Below are 14593 nucleotides of genomic sequence, written 5' to 3' on the forward strand. Positions count from 1 at the left end.
TCCTGGTGGACATCTGTGACATGCGGAGTGCCTCAAGGCTCAATTCTAGTACCGCTTTTGTTCAACCTGTATGTGCTGCTACTGAGCCAAATAATGAGAACCAAATTCCAAGTTACTTACAACCTGTATTGAAATGAAATTATATGAGATTATACACAGTCCCAAACTATCCATTAGTCTGAGTGAGTGTTGGGATTACAGTAATCTCTGCACATATTAACATTAAACATTACTGCGCAGACATTGTGGGGGTTTTGTTGTTATTGTTAATAATGTATTCACTGCAAAATGCTTTTCTTAATATTTTTGTCTTGTTTCCAGTCTAAATATTAAAAAATTCTTAAATCCAGATGCTTTGAATAGATAAGTAACATGACATAAGATATTTTGTCTTGTTTTCAAGAAAAATGATCTGCCAGTGGGGTAAGAAAAATAATTTTGTTTCTGTTTAGATTATTTTTCTTAAACCATTGGCAGATAATTTAGCTTGTTTAAAGCAAAAACTCACGTCATTTTGATTCCCAGAAAATAAAAAATATCTTATGTCATGTTACTTATCTAGTAAAAGCATTTGGATTTTAGTATTTTTAGATATTTAGATTGGAAACAAGACAAAAATACTAAATAAGAAAGGCATTTTTGCAGTGTTGGTGTAGAAATCATTATATGACAACATAAATATTATGATTTACTCGAAACTTGGTTAAAGCATTTACCGACAAAATTACTAGGCAAACTACAGCTACAGTTTTATTTAACTATGCAAAGAAAAAAATGCAAAGAAACGTGCAAAGAAAATGCACGTGTTCATAATTTCTTTGTATGATTGTCACACAATTTTTCCTGTTTCATTGCATTATTATCACATAAAACAATGGACTTCAAGCACAATATGCTTACAAAATCTAAATATTTGAATAAAGAAAATGTTAATTTTCAAAGGCTTGACATCACTTTTGGCCACTACTGTGTATGATTTCATGTAATAAAAATATTGTGCACTTATGCAGTACACTGAAGTGCAAAGGTCTAAAATAAAAGGCAGAATGTGTTTTGTTATGAGGATATAACAGATTATTATGTGTGTGTGTGTGTGTGTGTGTGTGTGTGTGTGTGTGTGTGTGTGTGTGTGTGTGTGTGTGTGTGTGTGTGTGTGTGTGTGTGTACTTGTTTTTGTGAAATATCAGGACATAAATGTGTATAATGACATGGGTATGACATGGGTATTACAAAAAAAGGTGAAATATGAGGACATTCAGCATGTCCCCACTTTTCAAAAGGCTTATAAATCACACAGAATGAGTTTTTGTGAGAAAGTAAAAGTGTGCACAGTTTCCTGTGAGGGTTAGGTTTAGGGTTAGGGGTAGTGTAGGGGGATAGTAAATACGGTTTGTACAGTATAAAAACCATTATGTCTATGGAATGTCCCCACATTTCACAAAAACAAACATGTGTGTGTGTGTGTGTGTGTGATCAGGATAATCCGTGTAACCCTTTAGTGCCCGCGGAGCGTCCATCGCCTCAGTCTGCTGCAGTGACTTGTTTATTTCTTGGATTTCTCTGAATAGGATCGAGTCTCCTTTAAATATCGCCTGCTGTTGAACGCATGAGACGGGATGTGAGCGGGGATGTTTACAGTTAAGACAGAGATCCGGCATGGCAGCGGCCGGTGCTGATGAGACACGCCGCGGATCCCGGATCTTCATCATCACCATCATCATCTCCGGCGGTTGTAGCATCTGAAGCGATGCAGCTCACATTCATCATGTTCGTTCTGCGTGTGTGAATCGCTGAGATGGTTCGGGTCGTCAGTGTTCTGGGTCTGGTGATGTTCAGCGTCGCTTTGCTCATTTTGTCATTGATCAGTTACGTGTCCATCAAGAAAGACTTCATCTTCACCTCCCCGAAATACGCCAACGCCGGCGGTCCGCGGATGTACATGTTTCACGCGGGGTTTCGGTGAGTTATCACACACATTTTTTATTATTATTATTATTATTTTACAAATGTCATAACGGGGTTGTTTATTTCTGTAAAGGGCAACGTTTCTAATGCGCATGTGCTTTAATCACATTTTTTTGGAAAGGCCTCTTGTCCTTCTGTCATGATGCTCAGAGCGCATGCGCAGTTCAGTCCTGGATCATGAAGATGGACTAACCTACATTCTCATATTTCGCAGAGTAATGATTTCTGAACAGTCAGCTGACTGCATTCAGGTTCTATATACGTCATGCGTTCTATTTTAACAAATATTCTTTACTGGCATCATAAAGAACATCTACACATATAAAAGGTTCTATATAGAACTCTAGGGTTCTTGACTCAATTTTAAAAATCCATTTATGCTACAAAGGTTCAATATAAGGTATTGCATAATACTTTCATGTTTAATTGGTTATTATTTGTTTATGAACTGTTGAATTCATAAAATTGAATTAAAACAAAATGTATCAATTAATTTAAAACAAATCCATAAAATGATCCCATGATGGGAACTGCTAAATGGAGCATCTTACAGAACCCTTTAGGATTCCATTTGGAGCCTTTATTTTTTTAAGAGTGATGATTAAAAGTGTAAGAGTGAAGTCTGTATAATTCATAAACACAACTTAATTCTTTATAAATCTCTCCAACAGTGTTAGCTTTAGCCACAGCATACTATCAAACTCATTCAGAATCAAATGTACACATCCAAACAAATACTATACTTACATGATCTGATATGCTGCATGACAAACACTTTGTAAAGATCCATTTTGAGGGTGAACTTTGTTTATGCACTGTATTATAGAGTCGCGAGCTCGGGGGGCGGGGAGCGCGAGCATTTAAAGGGGAAGCACTCTGAATCGGCGTATATTTAATTATGCCCCAAAATAGGCAGTTCAAAAAATGAATAATAAAAAATCTTTGGGGTATTTTGAGCTAAAACTTCACAGACACATGCAGGGGACACCTTAGACTTATATTTCATCTTGTGAAAAAGCGTTCTAGGGCACCTTTAAGATCCATGGAACCTTTCAAATGCATAAAAGGTTCTTTATAGTTAAAAAAGGTTCTTTAGAATATTAAAATGTTCTTTGCATTAAGAAAAAAGTTTTTAGAGTAATGTTTAATGATGACATTTGAATAAGCATACATGTGCACACAAGTGCATGTTTTTTGATCAGTGTTATTCAGCGTTATGTAAACACATATGTAGTACATAACACTGTAAAGTGCAACCAAAGTCCAGTGTTAATGTTGTGGTTGATTGAAACTGAAGGATGGTGCAGCTCGTCTGAGGCCCTGAACGCTGTCCTTGGTCCTGATTTACTCCTCTGGCAGGTTCATTTCCAGTCAGTAATCAGACTCTTTTGGTACAGTCAAGGTTACATAGCAGGAGTCATTTTGATATGGCACTCTTATGTGACCATATGTTATTCATCTTTGCTGGTTTGTCATTTGAACTTCCACCAGGGAATAGAGAAAATGCCAAAACAAGCAGAACTGCCTACAAATGCGTTTTAAGTAAAGTTCAAATCAGTTAATAGTGTACCAGGGCTTAATTTGAATTACTTACCAGTAATAGTAACTACACATGCCTTAAAGAGGCCACATTGTTGTTTTTGGGCTCTACTAGAACAGGTTTTCATTATTGAATGTTGATTATTTTCCTCATATTCTCCATTGTTGCAGCTCCTCTCTTCCCAGTCTGTCAGTAACGCTCTTTTTAGTTCCTGTCTCTATGAAGCCCCTCCTTCTGAAAAGCACAGTGTGCTCTGATTGGTCGGCTGGAGCAGTGTGTTGTGATTGGTGTTTAGGAAATGTCCATAACCACCAGTTTCAACACACTACTAAATTACTCACTCAGGCCCTGCCCCTTTAATATGCGTATGAATGATTTAAATAAGGAATATTGTGAAAAAAACTCAAGATGGAGGCGTTTCAGGGAGTTCAGACTGACACACTGACACTGATATAGAGAAGAAGTCCTACTGGAGGGACTTAATTAAATCTAAGTAGCAAAATACAAAAACAATACATCATAAACTGATAAAAGCACATAACAAAATGACCATAAATTAAACTAAAATTAACATGAAAAACAAAAGCAACATGCTAGCAATGTGCTAAAACATGTTAACACATGCTTGCTAACTAATGCTAAAAACATGCTAGCAATGTGCTAATTCATGCTAGACACATGCAATAACATGTCAATGATAACAAAATATTAAAACATTATCAATGTGTTAAATCATGCCAGTGATATACTAAATCATGTTACAAGCATGCTAGCAATGCATTAAATAATGCTAACAGCAAGGTAATTCATGCTAGCAATGTTAAATCATGTTAGTAACATGTTAGCAAACATGCTAAATCATGCTAGCAATGTTAAATCATGTTATAATCATGCTAGCAACATGATCAATTGTGTTAAAGCATGTTAACACTGCACAAAATATTGCTAGCATGTTTAAACAGTTATATCATGCTAGCAAAATGTTAAATAATGCTAGCAAATGTTAAATAATGCTAGAAACATGTTAGCAAACAAACAATGTGTTAAATCATGCTAGAATGTTTCATGCTAAATCATGTTGAAACATGTTAACATTGCACTAAATAATGCTAGCAACATGCTAAATCATACTAGCAAATGTTAATGCATGCTAGTAATATAAAATATGCAAACAGCATGCTAAAACATGTTAATAATGTTAAATCATGCTAAAATCATGCTTGCAAAATGTTAAATCATGTTGACACTGCACTGAATAATGCTAGCAACATGCTAAACATGTTAACAATGTTAAATCATGCTCGCAAATGTGACAAATCATGCTAGAATCATGCTAACAGCATGCTAAATCATGCATCTATCCAAAAGTCTAGCCTTTAAAGATACTACAGTAAAACTTAAAACCTATTCAAAATTAAAACCTTCAAACTTAAAGCTGTTCAAACTACTTTAAACTTTCTGGCCAGGCTTTCTCAAACCAACATCAAAGTTTGTCAAATGTTACTATCTAGTTCATTGTTCACCCTTAAAAATAAAGGTTCCATGAAGATCCTTTAACATCCATGGAATCTTTCCATTCCACAAAAGGTTCTTTATAGTGTTAAAAGGTTCTATAGAATATTAAAACATACTTCACACAAAAAAGGTCACTGAAAGGTTCTTTGAGGAACCAGAATTGGTTCTTCTATGGCATGCATCACTGTGAAAAAGAGTGTATGAAATGATTGAGTTCCTGTTCACTGTTATATTGGGAGTTACTTGAGTCGGCCTGTAAACCAACACAGCTCTCTGACCTCTGAGGCCGTAACCCAGACTCAAATAACTCCGGTAATGAAACGGAACAAGCTTTAACAAATGAGAGTGAGAAAACGAGCAGGCGTGGAGTCTAAAAGAGGCTGCTTAATTAGAGCGGGCATCGACTGCCCCGGGCAGGAGGTGACTGACAGGAGTCTGGATGGGTCCGATTGATTGGAACCACTTTCAGCAGCTGCCATCAGCGGGACATCGGGATCGGGCCTTCCTGTGAAGTGGAACAGAAACAGTGTTTTCATTTCCTCTGTCTGTCCATCTTCTCGTCAGGTCCCAACTGGCAATGAAGTTTCTGGATCCTGCGTTCACGTCCCTGAATAATGCCCTCAACGAGAACATACAGGAGTCCAGCAACTGGAGGTTTAACAAGAGCGCTTATTTAGAGCAAAGGTGAACGTCACACACACACAGAGCAGAAGATGAGAGTATCTGAATAGTTTATGAATAATCAAGGTAGATGCCATATTTTATTTCAATGCAAATACAAACAATTACAACAAGATGTAAACTCAGAATTACGGGAAGTCAGAATTGCGAGATTTAAACTCACGATTATGAGAAGAAAGTCAGAATTGCGAGATGTAAACATTCTTAATTATTTTATTTCTTTAATACAAATGTCAAATTTTTTGAAATCAGTATTTTTTAAAACTGTTTATAAAACATCAACTCTCACATATGTAATATTAAATATTAATAAATATGAATATTCTTAAGTAGTTATCTTATATAAAATTTATGGTTATGTATATTCTTGTTTAAGATCTCTCTCTTAAAACATTCCTGTCAGCTGCTGATTCTTTTACTTGCATTGCGTTTCTGATTCTGTCCACTTTATTCTGATGTTGTTGCATGTGTTTTCCAGTAAAGAGATCGCCCAGTACATCGACGTCCCGCACAACTTCACCCTGACCAAGAGCAGCGTTCGCGTGGGTCAGTTAATGCACTACGACTACTCCAGTCACAAATACGTCTTCTCCATTGGTGAGAACCTCAGGTCTTTGCTGCCGGACTCTTCTCCCGTCCTCAACAAGCGCTACAACACCTGCGCCGTAGTGGGCAACAGCGGGATCCTGACCGGCAGCCGCTGCGGCCCTGAAATCGACAAGTATGACTTTGTCTTCCGCTGCAACTTCGCGCCCACTGAGGTCTTCCGTAGAGACGTGGGCCGCCGGACCAACCTCACCACCTTCAATCCCAGTATTCTGGAGAAATACTACAACAACCTGCTGACCATCCAGGACAGAAACAATTTCTTCTTGAGTCTGAAGAAGCTGGACGGCGCGATCCTGTGGATCCCCGCCTTTTTCTTCCACACATCCGCCACTGTCACACGCACACTCGTAGATTTCTTCGTAGAGCACAAGGGTCAGCTGAAAGTACAGCTAGCCTGGCCAGGAAACATTATGCAGTATGTGAACAGGTAAGAGCTTTTGCACGTCTCTCTGAACCTGTTTAGGCCTCATTTGAGAACCACACTACTAAAAATACCATGGTATCATTTTGGGTTTTGTATGGAAGCTTGTTGTTGTTTATCTCATAACATCTTTTTTCCTCACAATTGCGAGTTTATTTCTCAGAATTGCGAGATGTAAACTCAGAATCCCAAGAAGTCAGAATTGTGAGATGTAAATTTAGAATTCTGAGAATGTCAGAATTGTGAGATTTAAGCAAAGAATTCTGAGGAAGAAAGTCAGAATTGCAAAATATGTAAACTCAAAATTCCAAGAAGTTACTCAGAATTCTGAGAAGAAAGTCAGAATTGCGAGATGTAAACTCTGAATTCAGAGAAGTCAGAATACCGAGATGTAAACTCAGGATTCCAAGAAGTCAAAATTGCGAAATGTAAACATACAATTCTGAGAAGTCAGGATTGCGAGATTTTAACTCAGAATTCTGAGGAAGAAAGTCAGAATTGCAAAATATGTAAACTCAAAATTCCAAGAAGTTACTCAGAATTCTGAGAAGAAAGTCAGAATTGCGAGATGTAAACCCAGAATTCCGAGTAGTCAGAATTCCGAGATGTAAACTCAGGATTCCAAGAAGTCAGAATTGCGAAATGTAAACATACAATTCTGAGAAGTCAGGATTGCGAGATTTTAACTCAGAATTCTGAGGAAGAAAGTCAGAATTGCAAAATATGTAAGCTCAAAATTCCAAGAAGTTACTCAGAATTCTGAGAAGAAAGTCAGAATTGCGAGATGTAAACCCAGAATTCCGAGTAGTCCGAATTCCGAGATGTAAACTCAGGATTCTGAGAAAGAAAGTCAGAGTTGCGAGATCTAAACCCAGAATTCCGAGAAGTCCGAATTCCGAGATGTAATCTCAGAATTCCGAGAAGTCAGAATTGCAAAATGTAAATTCGGGATTCTGCGAAGTCAGAATTGTGAGATATAAATTTAGAATTCCGAGAAAGTCAGAATTGCAAAATATGTAAACTCAGAATTCCAAGAAGTTACTCAGAATTCTGAGAAGAAAGTCAGAATTGCGAGATGTAAACTCTGAATTCAGAGAAGTCAGAATACCGAGATGTAAACTCAGGATTCCAAGAAGTCAGAATTGCGAAATGTAAACATACGATTCTGAGAAGTCAGGATTGCGAGATTTTAACTCAGAATTCTGAGGAACAAAGTCAGAATTGCGAGATGTAAACTCAGAATTTTGAGAAGAAAGTCAGAATTCCAAGATGTAAACTCAGAATTCCACGAAGAAAGTCAGAATTCCAAGATGTAAACTCAGAATTTCGAGAAGAAAGTCAGAATTGCGAGATGTAAACTCAGAATTCCAAGAAGAAAGTCAGAATTCCAAGATGTAAACTCAGAATTTCGAGAAGAAAGTCAGAATTGCGAGATGTAAACTCAGAATTCCAAGAAGAAAGTCAGAATTCCAAGATGTAAACTCAGAATTTCGAGAAGAAAGTCAGAATTGCGAGATGTAAACTCAGAATTCCAAGAAGAAAGTCAGAATTCCAAGATGTAAACTCAGAATTTCGAGAAGAAAGTCAGAATTGCGAGATGTAAACTCAGAATTCCAAGAAGAAAGTCAGAATTCCAAGATGTAAACTCAGAATTCAGAGAAGAAAGTCAGAATTGCGAGATGTAAACTCAGAATTCCAAGAAGAAAGTCAGAATTCCGAGATGTAAACTCAGGATTCTGAGAAAGAATGTCAGAATTGCGAGATGTAAACTCAGAATTTCGAGAAGAAAGTCAGAATTCCAAGATGTAAACTCAGAATTTCGAGAAGAAAGTCAGAATTGCGAGATGTAAACTCAGAATTCCAAGAAGAAAGTCAGAATTCCAAGATGTAAACTCAGAATTTCGAGAAGAAAGTCAGAATTGCGAGATGTAAACTCAGAATTCCAAGAAGAAAGTCAGAATTCCAAGATGTAAACTCAGAATTTCGAGAAGAAAGTCAGAATTGCGAGATGTAAACTCAGAATTCCAAGAAGAAAGTCAGAATTCCAAGATGTAAACTCAGAATTCAGAGAAGAAAGTCAGAATTGCGAGATGTAAACTCAGAATTCCAAGAAGAAAGTCAGAATTCCGAGATGTAAACTCAGGATTCTGAGAAAGAATGTCAGAATTGCAAGATGTAAACTCAGAATTCAGAGAAGAAAGTCAGAATTGCGAGATTTAATCTGAGAATTCATAGAAGAAAGTCAGAGTTGTGAGATGTAAACTCAGAATTCCAAGAAAGTCAGAATTGTGAGATTTAATATCAGATTTCTGAGGAAGAAGGTCAGTATTGCGATATGTGTATTTAAAATACAGAGAAAAAATTCAGAATTGCAAGATGTAAACTCAGAATTCTGAGGAAGAAAGTCAGAATTGCGAGAAGAAAGTCAGAATTATCACACTCGCTCTAAGTAAACATAAAGAGAGAGAGCGAGTGAGAGTAACTCGATTTAACCCATCATTCACAGAACTGAGCTATTGTCCTGTAATCTTCTGCTATCCCATTAAAGCGAGTCGCTGTGTCCAATTGGACACATTTAACCCCTGTAAGATGCTCAAAAGCTCCACAAGAAGATTAATAGAAATTTGGTTTAACAGTCAGCTACGAATAAGGATCTCTGTGAGAGTATTGTAATTTAAAAAATATGTATTTTCACAACATTTTGACATTAGATTTGAAAGAGAAATTTTATTAATATTAATAAACTGTATGAATAGTATTAATATTAAGTGAATAATATTAAAATCAATATTAATAATCATTTTAAAACTAGACTTTAAAAATCTTTAAAAATAAGTAAATAAATAATAAAAAATGATTCACACACACACAGACGTCAGCCTGTAGTCCAGTGCTGTTCACTGTTTCTCTGTGGTTCACCAGCGCTGTGACTCTATTAGAGATGGTGGTTGAACTAACCTTGCTCTGAGCGAATGAACCTCTGAACACACACACACACACACAGGAGCAGCTGACCTTCATGGATGTGTTGTCACCATTTTCCTGCAGACACATGTGCCACTTTGGGTGAAACACATTAGCTTTCTTACCCGGGGGTTCATGGTAAATGCTGTTCAGTGTGCATGCAGTGGTTTACTGCCATTAACTGTGTATGGCAATATTTCTCTTTATTCACAATTCATTTAAAGCTGAAGTTCTGTGTTGGAAGGTTTTGCAGGTGAGATTACAGAGGATTTGTGGTGTTGAAGTGTTCAGAGCAGCAGAACGTACTGAGATCAGCGCTTATGGAAAGACTTTGGTGTGGAAAACATTGTTGATGACTGTCGATGGCTTTATCTAAGTTACCTAAATATCACAAAAACATGGGTCTAAATTAATTATGTAATTTATTCCAAAGCTGAATTTTCAGCATCATTACTCCAGTCTTCAGTGTCACATGATCCTTCAGAAATCATTCTAATATGATGATTTGATGCTCAAGAAACATTTCTGATTATTATCAATGTTGAAACAGTTCATATTTTCATATTTTATGAATAGAAAGTCTTTACTGTCACTTTTGATCATTTTAATGCATCCTTGATGAATAAAAGTATTCATTTCTTTTAAAAAGAAAATCTTACTTACCCCAAACCTTTGAACGGTAGTGTATAATGAAGTGCATTTTGATTTTTATTCTGGTTTACAATTTGAAAAACGAATTAATTAATTAATTAATTAGTTAAAAAAATGTAATTCATTGGTTGATGAATATAATTGTGATAATATAATAATGTAATTTTATAAGAGACTTTATAATTGATTTTCACATTATAGCTGACCATAATGCCAAAAAAATCACAGTAATTATGAATAAATAAAGCTATATATATATACATTTTTAAAACTTAATTGAATATATATATATATATATATATATATATATATATATATATATATATATATATATATATATATATATATATATATATTACCTGACATATGTTCGGAGCAGTGTAACATACTATTTTCATAATTACAATATCATAAATGTAATTTTGAAAATATTATTTTGGAGTGAAATGTTTTCATTTTATGCTAATAAAGAGATAATCACAGGTTTTGTCTATGAACAAATAAATACATAAAGATGTTTTGTATTCAATGAATGCATGAAGAATTTAATTTTAAAAATATAGTAATATCATTTTTTAAAGGGCTTTATGTCAGCTAATACACACTTGTTGATTTAGTTAATCCTATTTCCATAAGATAGTTTGTTTAAATAAATTTAAAAAAAAAATTAAAATTCTAAATTTTCATGCCATAATTATTATTAATAATTTTAATAATATAATTTGTAAAGGGCTTTAGAATTGATTTGACCTAATTGTTGACCTAAAAAATCACAGGTTTTGTGAGATTCAGCCAAATGCTCTTTGTGACATTGCAAAATATCCAAAGATAGTTTGTTTAAATCACAATTGGATGTAAAAAACAATGCAAAAAAAAATCGATATATTTTACAAAATCACATTTCAAGTGATGTCCTGTTGTTTGTCTGCAGGTACTGGAAAACGAAGCAGCTGTCTCCGAAGCGTCTGAGCACGGGGATCCTCATGTTCACGCTGGCCTCGTCCCTGTGTGATCAGATCCACCTGTACGGATTCTGGCCCTTCGGCTGGGATCCCAACACGGGGAAGGAGCTGCCGTACCACTACTACGACAAGAAGGGCACCAAGTTTACCACCAAGTGGCAGGAGTCGCACCAGCTGCCCACCGAGTTCAAACTGCTCTTCAAGATGCACGCAGACGGCGTCCTGAAACTCAGCCTCTCCCACTGCGCCTAGAGGGCAGAGGTCAGGGTCAAAGGGTCAGCGGTCAGGACTCAGGGTCGTTTGGTTTGGCTAATGGACATTTGTGGTGATTCGGGGTGGCAACTATCGACATCAAGCTCAGTCACTAATGATCAGTGTTAGTAATGATGAGGAAAGTTGGTACACTTTACAATACTTGTTAACATCCGTTAGCTAACAATGAGCAATATATTTTACAGCATTTATTATGTTTGCTTGACACTTTTCTAATCCGACTTACGAAGTTCATTAAACGGGTGATCAAAACTACGAAAAGTCCCACAGACTTCCATTGAGTATGAAGACAAGACTTTTGAGATATAATGGGGCGTTCGCACCAGACGCGACTTGCGCGAATGAATCGCGCTATTTGCGCTTAGTGGGACTATTGAACATTTTGAGTTTCATTCGCACGTGAAATTTACTTCACAACAGACGCGAATTTGTGTCATGGGAGGGGCTTCTGTCCCTCAGACACTTCCTCTGAATAAACACATCAACTCGTCAGCGGGGAAGTAGTTGTAAAATACGGCGAATAAGCTCAATTTGCCAACTTTAGCTAGCTTGTAGTCTCAATATGTATATAGTAGCTCAAATTGAGTAAAGAGCGTTTTTTACAACTTCCCAGATTGTCCGACCTCCTCACTCACTTTCTTTCAAGAAAGATCGTTTTTTATTCCAGTTTCTATAAAAGTATGAAGATGTATCGTACAGCTCCAGGTATCCACATGCAGCGACGATGATTTTGTTCGCCATTGTTGTTTCAGATTTCTGCCTCCGCTCGCTACGTCGTAATCACGTCACTTTCAGAGCAAGCTCCTGATTGGTTAATGCGGCACGAATATTCGCCAAAGTTCAGATTTTTCAACGTTACGTGCGTCAAATGCCCGAAATGCTCAATTCGCGCCGTGTCATTCGCGCCGTAGGATGTCTATTGCGTCTTTACATTGACTTAACATGTAAATCACTCGCGTGTAACGCTTCATTTACGTCTGGTGTGAACGCACCAAAATACTTAAAGAGTATTTAAGCTATCGCTAGAAAAGCTTAAGGACTATCCTAGGACAAAATTTTAAAACATGCAAGTAACATGCTAATCACGTTAGCAATGTGTTAATCATGTTAGCAATAGGCTAGCAACATGCTAAATCATGCTAGAAATATGCTAGGAATGTGCCAATTCAAGTTAGCAGTGTATTTAATTGTTTTGTTAAACATGTTTAATCATGTCAGCAAACATTCTAAATCATGCTAGTAACATGCTAGCAATGTGCCAATTCAAGTTAGCAATGTATTGTTTTATTAAACATTGTCAGTAAACATTCTAAATCATGCTAGTAACATGTTAACAATGTGTTAATTCACGTGCTAAAGAATGCTATAAACATGCTAGCAATGTGCCAATTCAAGTTAGCAATGTATTAAATTGTTTTGTCAAACAATTTAAATCATGTCAGCAAACATTCTAAATTATGCTAGTAACATGCTAACCTCATTTTAAATCATGTTAGCAACATACTAGTAACATGCTAATCATGCTAACAACATGCTAGCAGTATGTTAAATCATGCTAGTACTAAGATAGCAACATGCTAATCATTTAAAACATGCTATTCACAGTTATTTTAAACGTTCAGACCTGGCTTTCTCAAGCCAACATCACAGTTTGTCATAAAACTTTACTCATTTAGTTAACCATTAATCTTAGTTAATAAAAATGATCATATTTATGTTAGTCCACAGTACATTAATTAAAGCTGCAGTCCGTAACTTTTTTTTGGTTAAAAATGATTTTGAGCAAGTACATAACCAGCCAGTGTTCAAAACTATCTCATCATCTTAGCTTGATTCACAACTGTAAGCTTGTAATAATGTTTTATAATAAGAGCGACATGGTGGATTCGAATTTGAGCATGCAGCAGTTCGTCTGTGTGTCATTACGTCACATCCATAAACAGAAAGGAAGGAGTCAGTCTAGGCAAATCGGTTTTTATCACGTGAGAATGCTGCTGGTAGCGGATCATTTATAGCCTTTTCTCACAGCAGCTGAAATAATTAAATTTATCATTTTGATGGCGGATTGTAATCCAGAAAGGTCCAATTGACAATCATCAGTGACAACTGGAGATTCACCCGTAGTCAAAAAGCAAAATACTTCGGACTGTGGAGTGGATACAGAAATTGAAATCTACAGGTAATGCTAATATACACTAAATACACAGTCACAGAGTGCTGATTAACATTAACAATTTTTAGAGAGCAAAGTATAACAGTAATAATAATTTGCACAGTTTGGCGTGATCCAGGCTATGCGATCGTTAGATTTAATCATCATTGGCAGCGTGATTTATCGTAGGCCTAATGCTTTTTTCCTCAGTTGGTCAGAACAAAAGTGGCAAACATGTTACTTACTTGTTCAGATGATATTTTCCAGTGAAAATTCTTATATTGGTCATACTTTCAAGTCGTAGAATCTGTGATTCCGCACTGACAAGCTGTGCTGACGCACAACGCACGTACAGAGAACTGTTCCGCATATGACTGCAATTGCAGGTTTCAAACAAGAGATGGCGAAAAAGAGGAAAAATCGCGGACTGCAGCTTTAATTTTAACAAACATTAATTTATAGATATATTAAAACATGTTATTAACATGCTAATCATGCTAGCAAAATGTGTTAATTCATGCTGAAAATGTGTAAAATTAAGCTAGCAAACATGCTTAATTGTGCTAGAAACATGCTAGAAATGTGCTAATTCATGCTAGCAATTTTCCAATTAAAGTTAGCAATGTATTTAATGATGTTAGCAAACATGTTAAATCGTGTCAGCAAACATTTTAAATCATTTTAGCAACATACTAACCTCAGGTTAAATCATGCTAGAAACATGCTCATCATGTTAACAACATGCTAATCATGCTAGCAACATGGTAACAGTGTGTTAAATCGAGTTAACAAAATATGATAGCAACATGCTATTGATGTTAGAAACATGTTAATCATGTTAACAACATGCTAATCATGCT

General features: G+C 36.1%; 1 protein-coding gene across 1 annotated transcript; it reads left to right on the forward strand.

Moving 5' to 3' along the window:
* Nucleotides 1-1633: 1633 nt before the first annotated feature.
* On the forward strand, nt 1634-11659 carry st8sia3 (ST8 alpha-N-acetyl-neuraminide alpha-2,8-sialyltransferase 3). Its single transcript, XM_067376392.1, has 4 exons — nt 1634-1959; nt 5585-5704; nt 6180-6737; nt 11278-11659. Exons 1-4 carry the CDS (start codon nt 1796-1798, stop codon nt 11558-11560), a joined length of 1125 nt encoding a protein of 374 aa, XP_067232493.1. The 5' UTR covers nt 1634-1795; the 3' UTR covers nt 11561-11659.
* Nucleotides 11660-14593: the final 2934 nt, after the last annotated feature.

Source organism: Chanodichthys erythropterus, chromosome 22, assembly GCF_024489055.1.
Source record: "Chanodichthys erythropterus isolate Z2021 chromosome 22, ASM2448905v1, whole genome shotgun sequence".
Lineage (NCBI taxonomy): Eukaryota > Metazoa > Chordata > Actinopteri > Cypriniformes > Xenocyprididae > Chanodichthys > Chanodichthys erythropterus.

What these genes read in the sequence shown, in the direction of transcription:
- st8sia3 (XM_067376392.1), top strand. Translation starts at nt 1,796, where the DNA reads ATGGTTCGGGTCGTCAGTGTTCTGGGTCTGGTGATGTTCAGCGTCGCT. An exon ending in ATGTTTCACGCGGGGTTTCG is followed by an intron (nt 1,960 to 5,584) that starts GTGAGTTATCAC and finishes TCTTCTCGTCAG; the next exon opens with GTCCCAACTGGCAATGAAGT. An exon ending in ATTATGCAGTATGTGAACAG is followed by an intron (nt 6,738 to 11,277) that starts GTAAGAGCTTTT and finishes GTTTGTCTGCAG; the next exon opens with GTACTGGAAAACGAAGCAGC.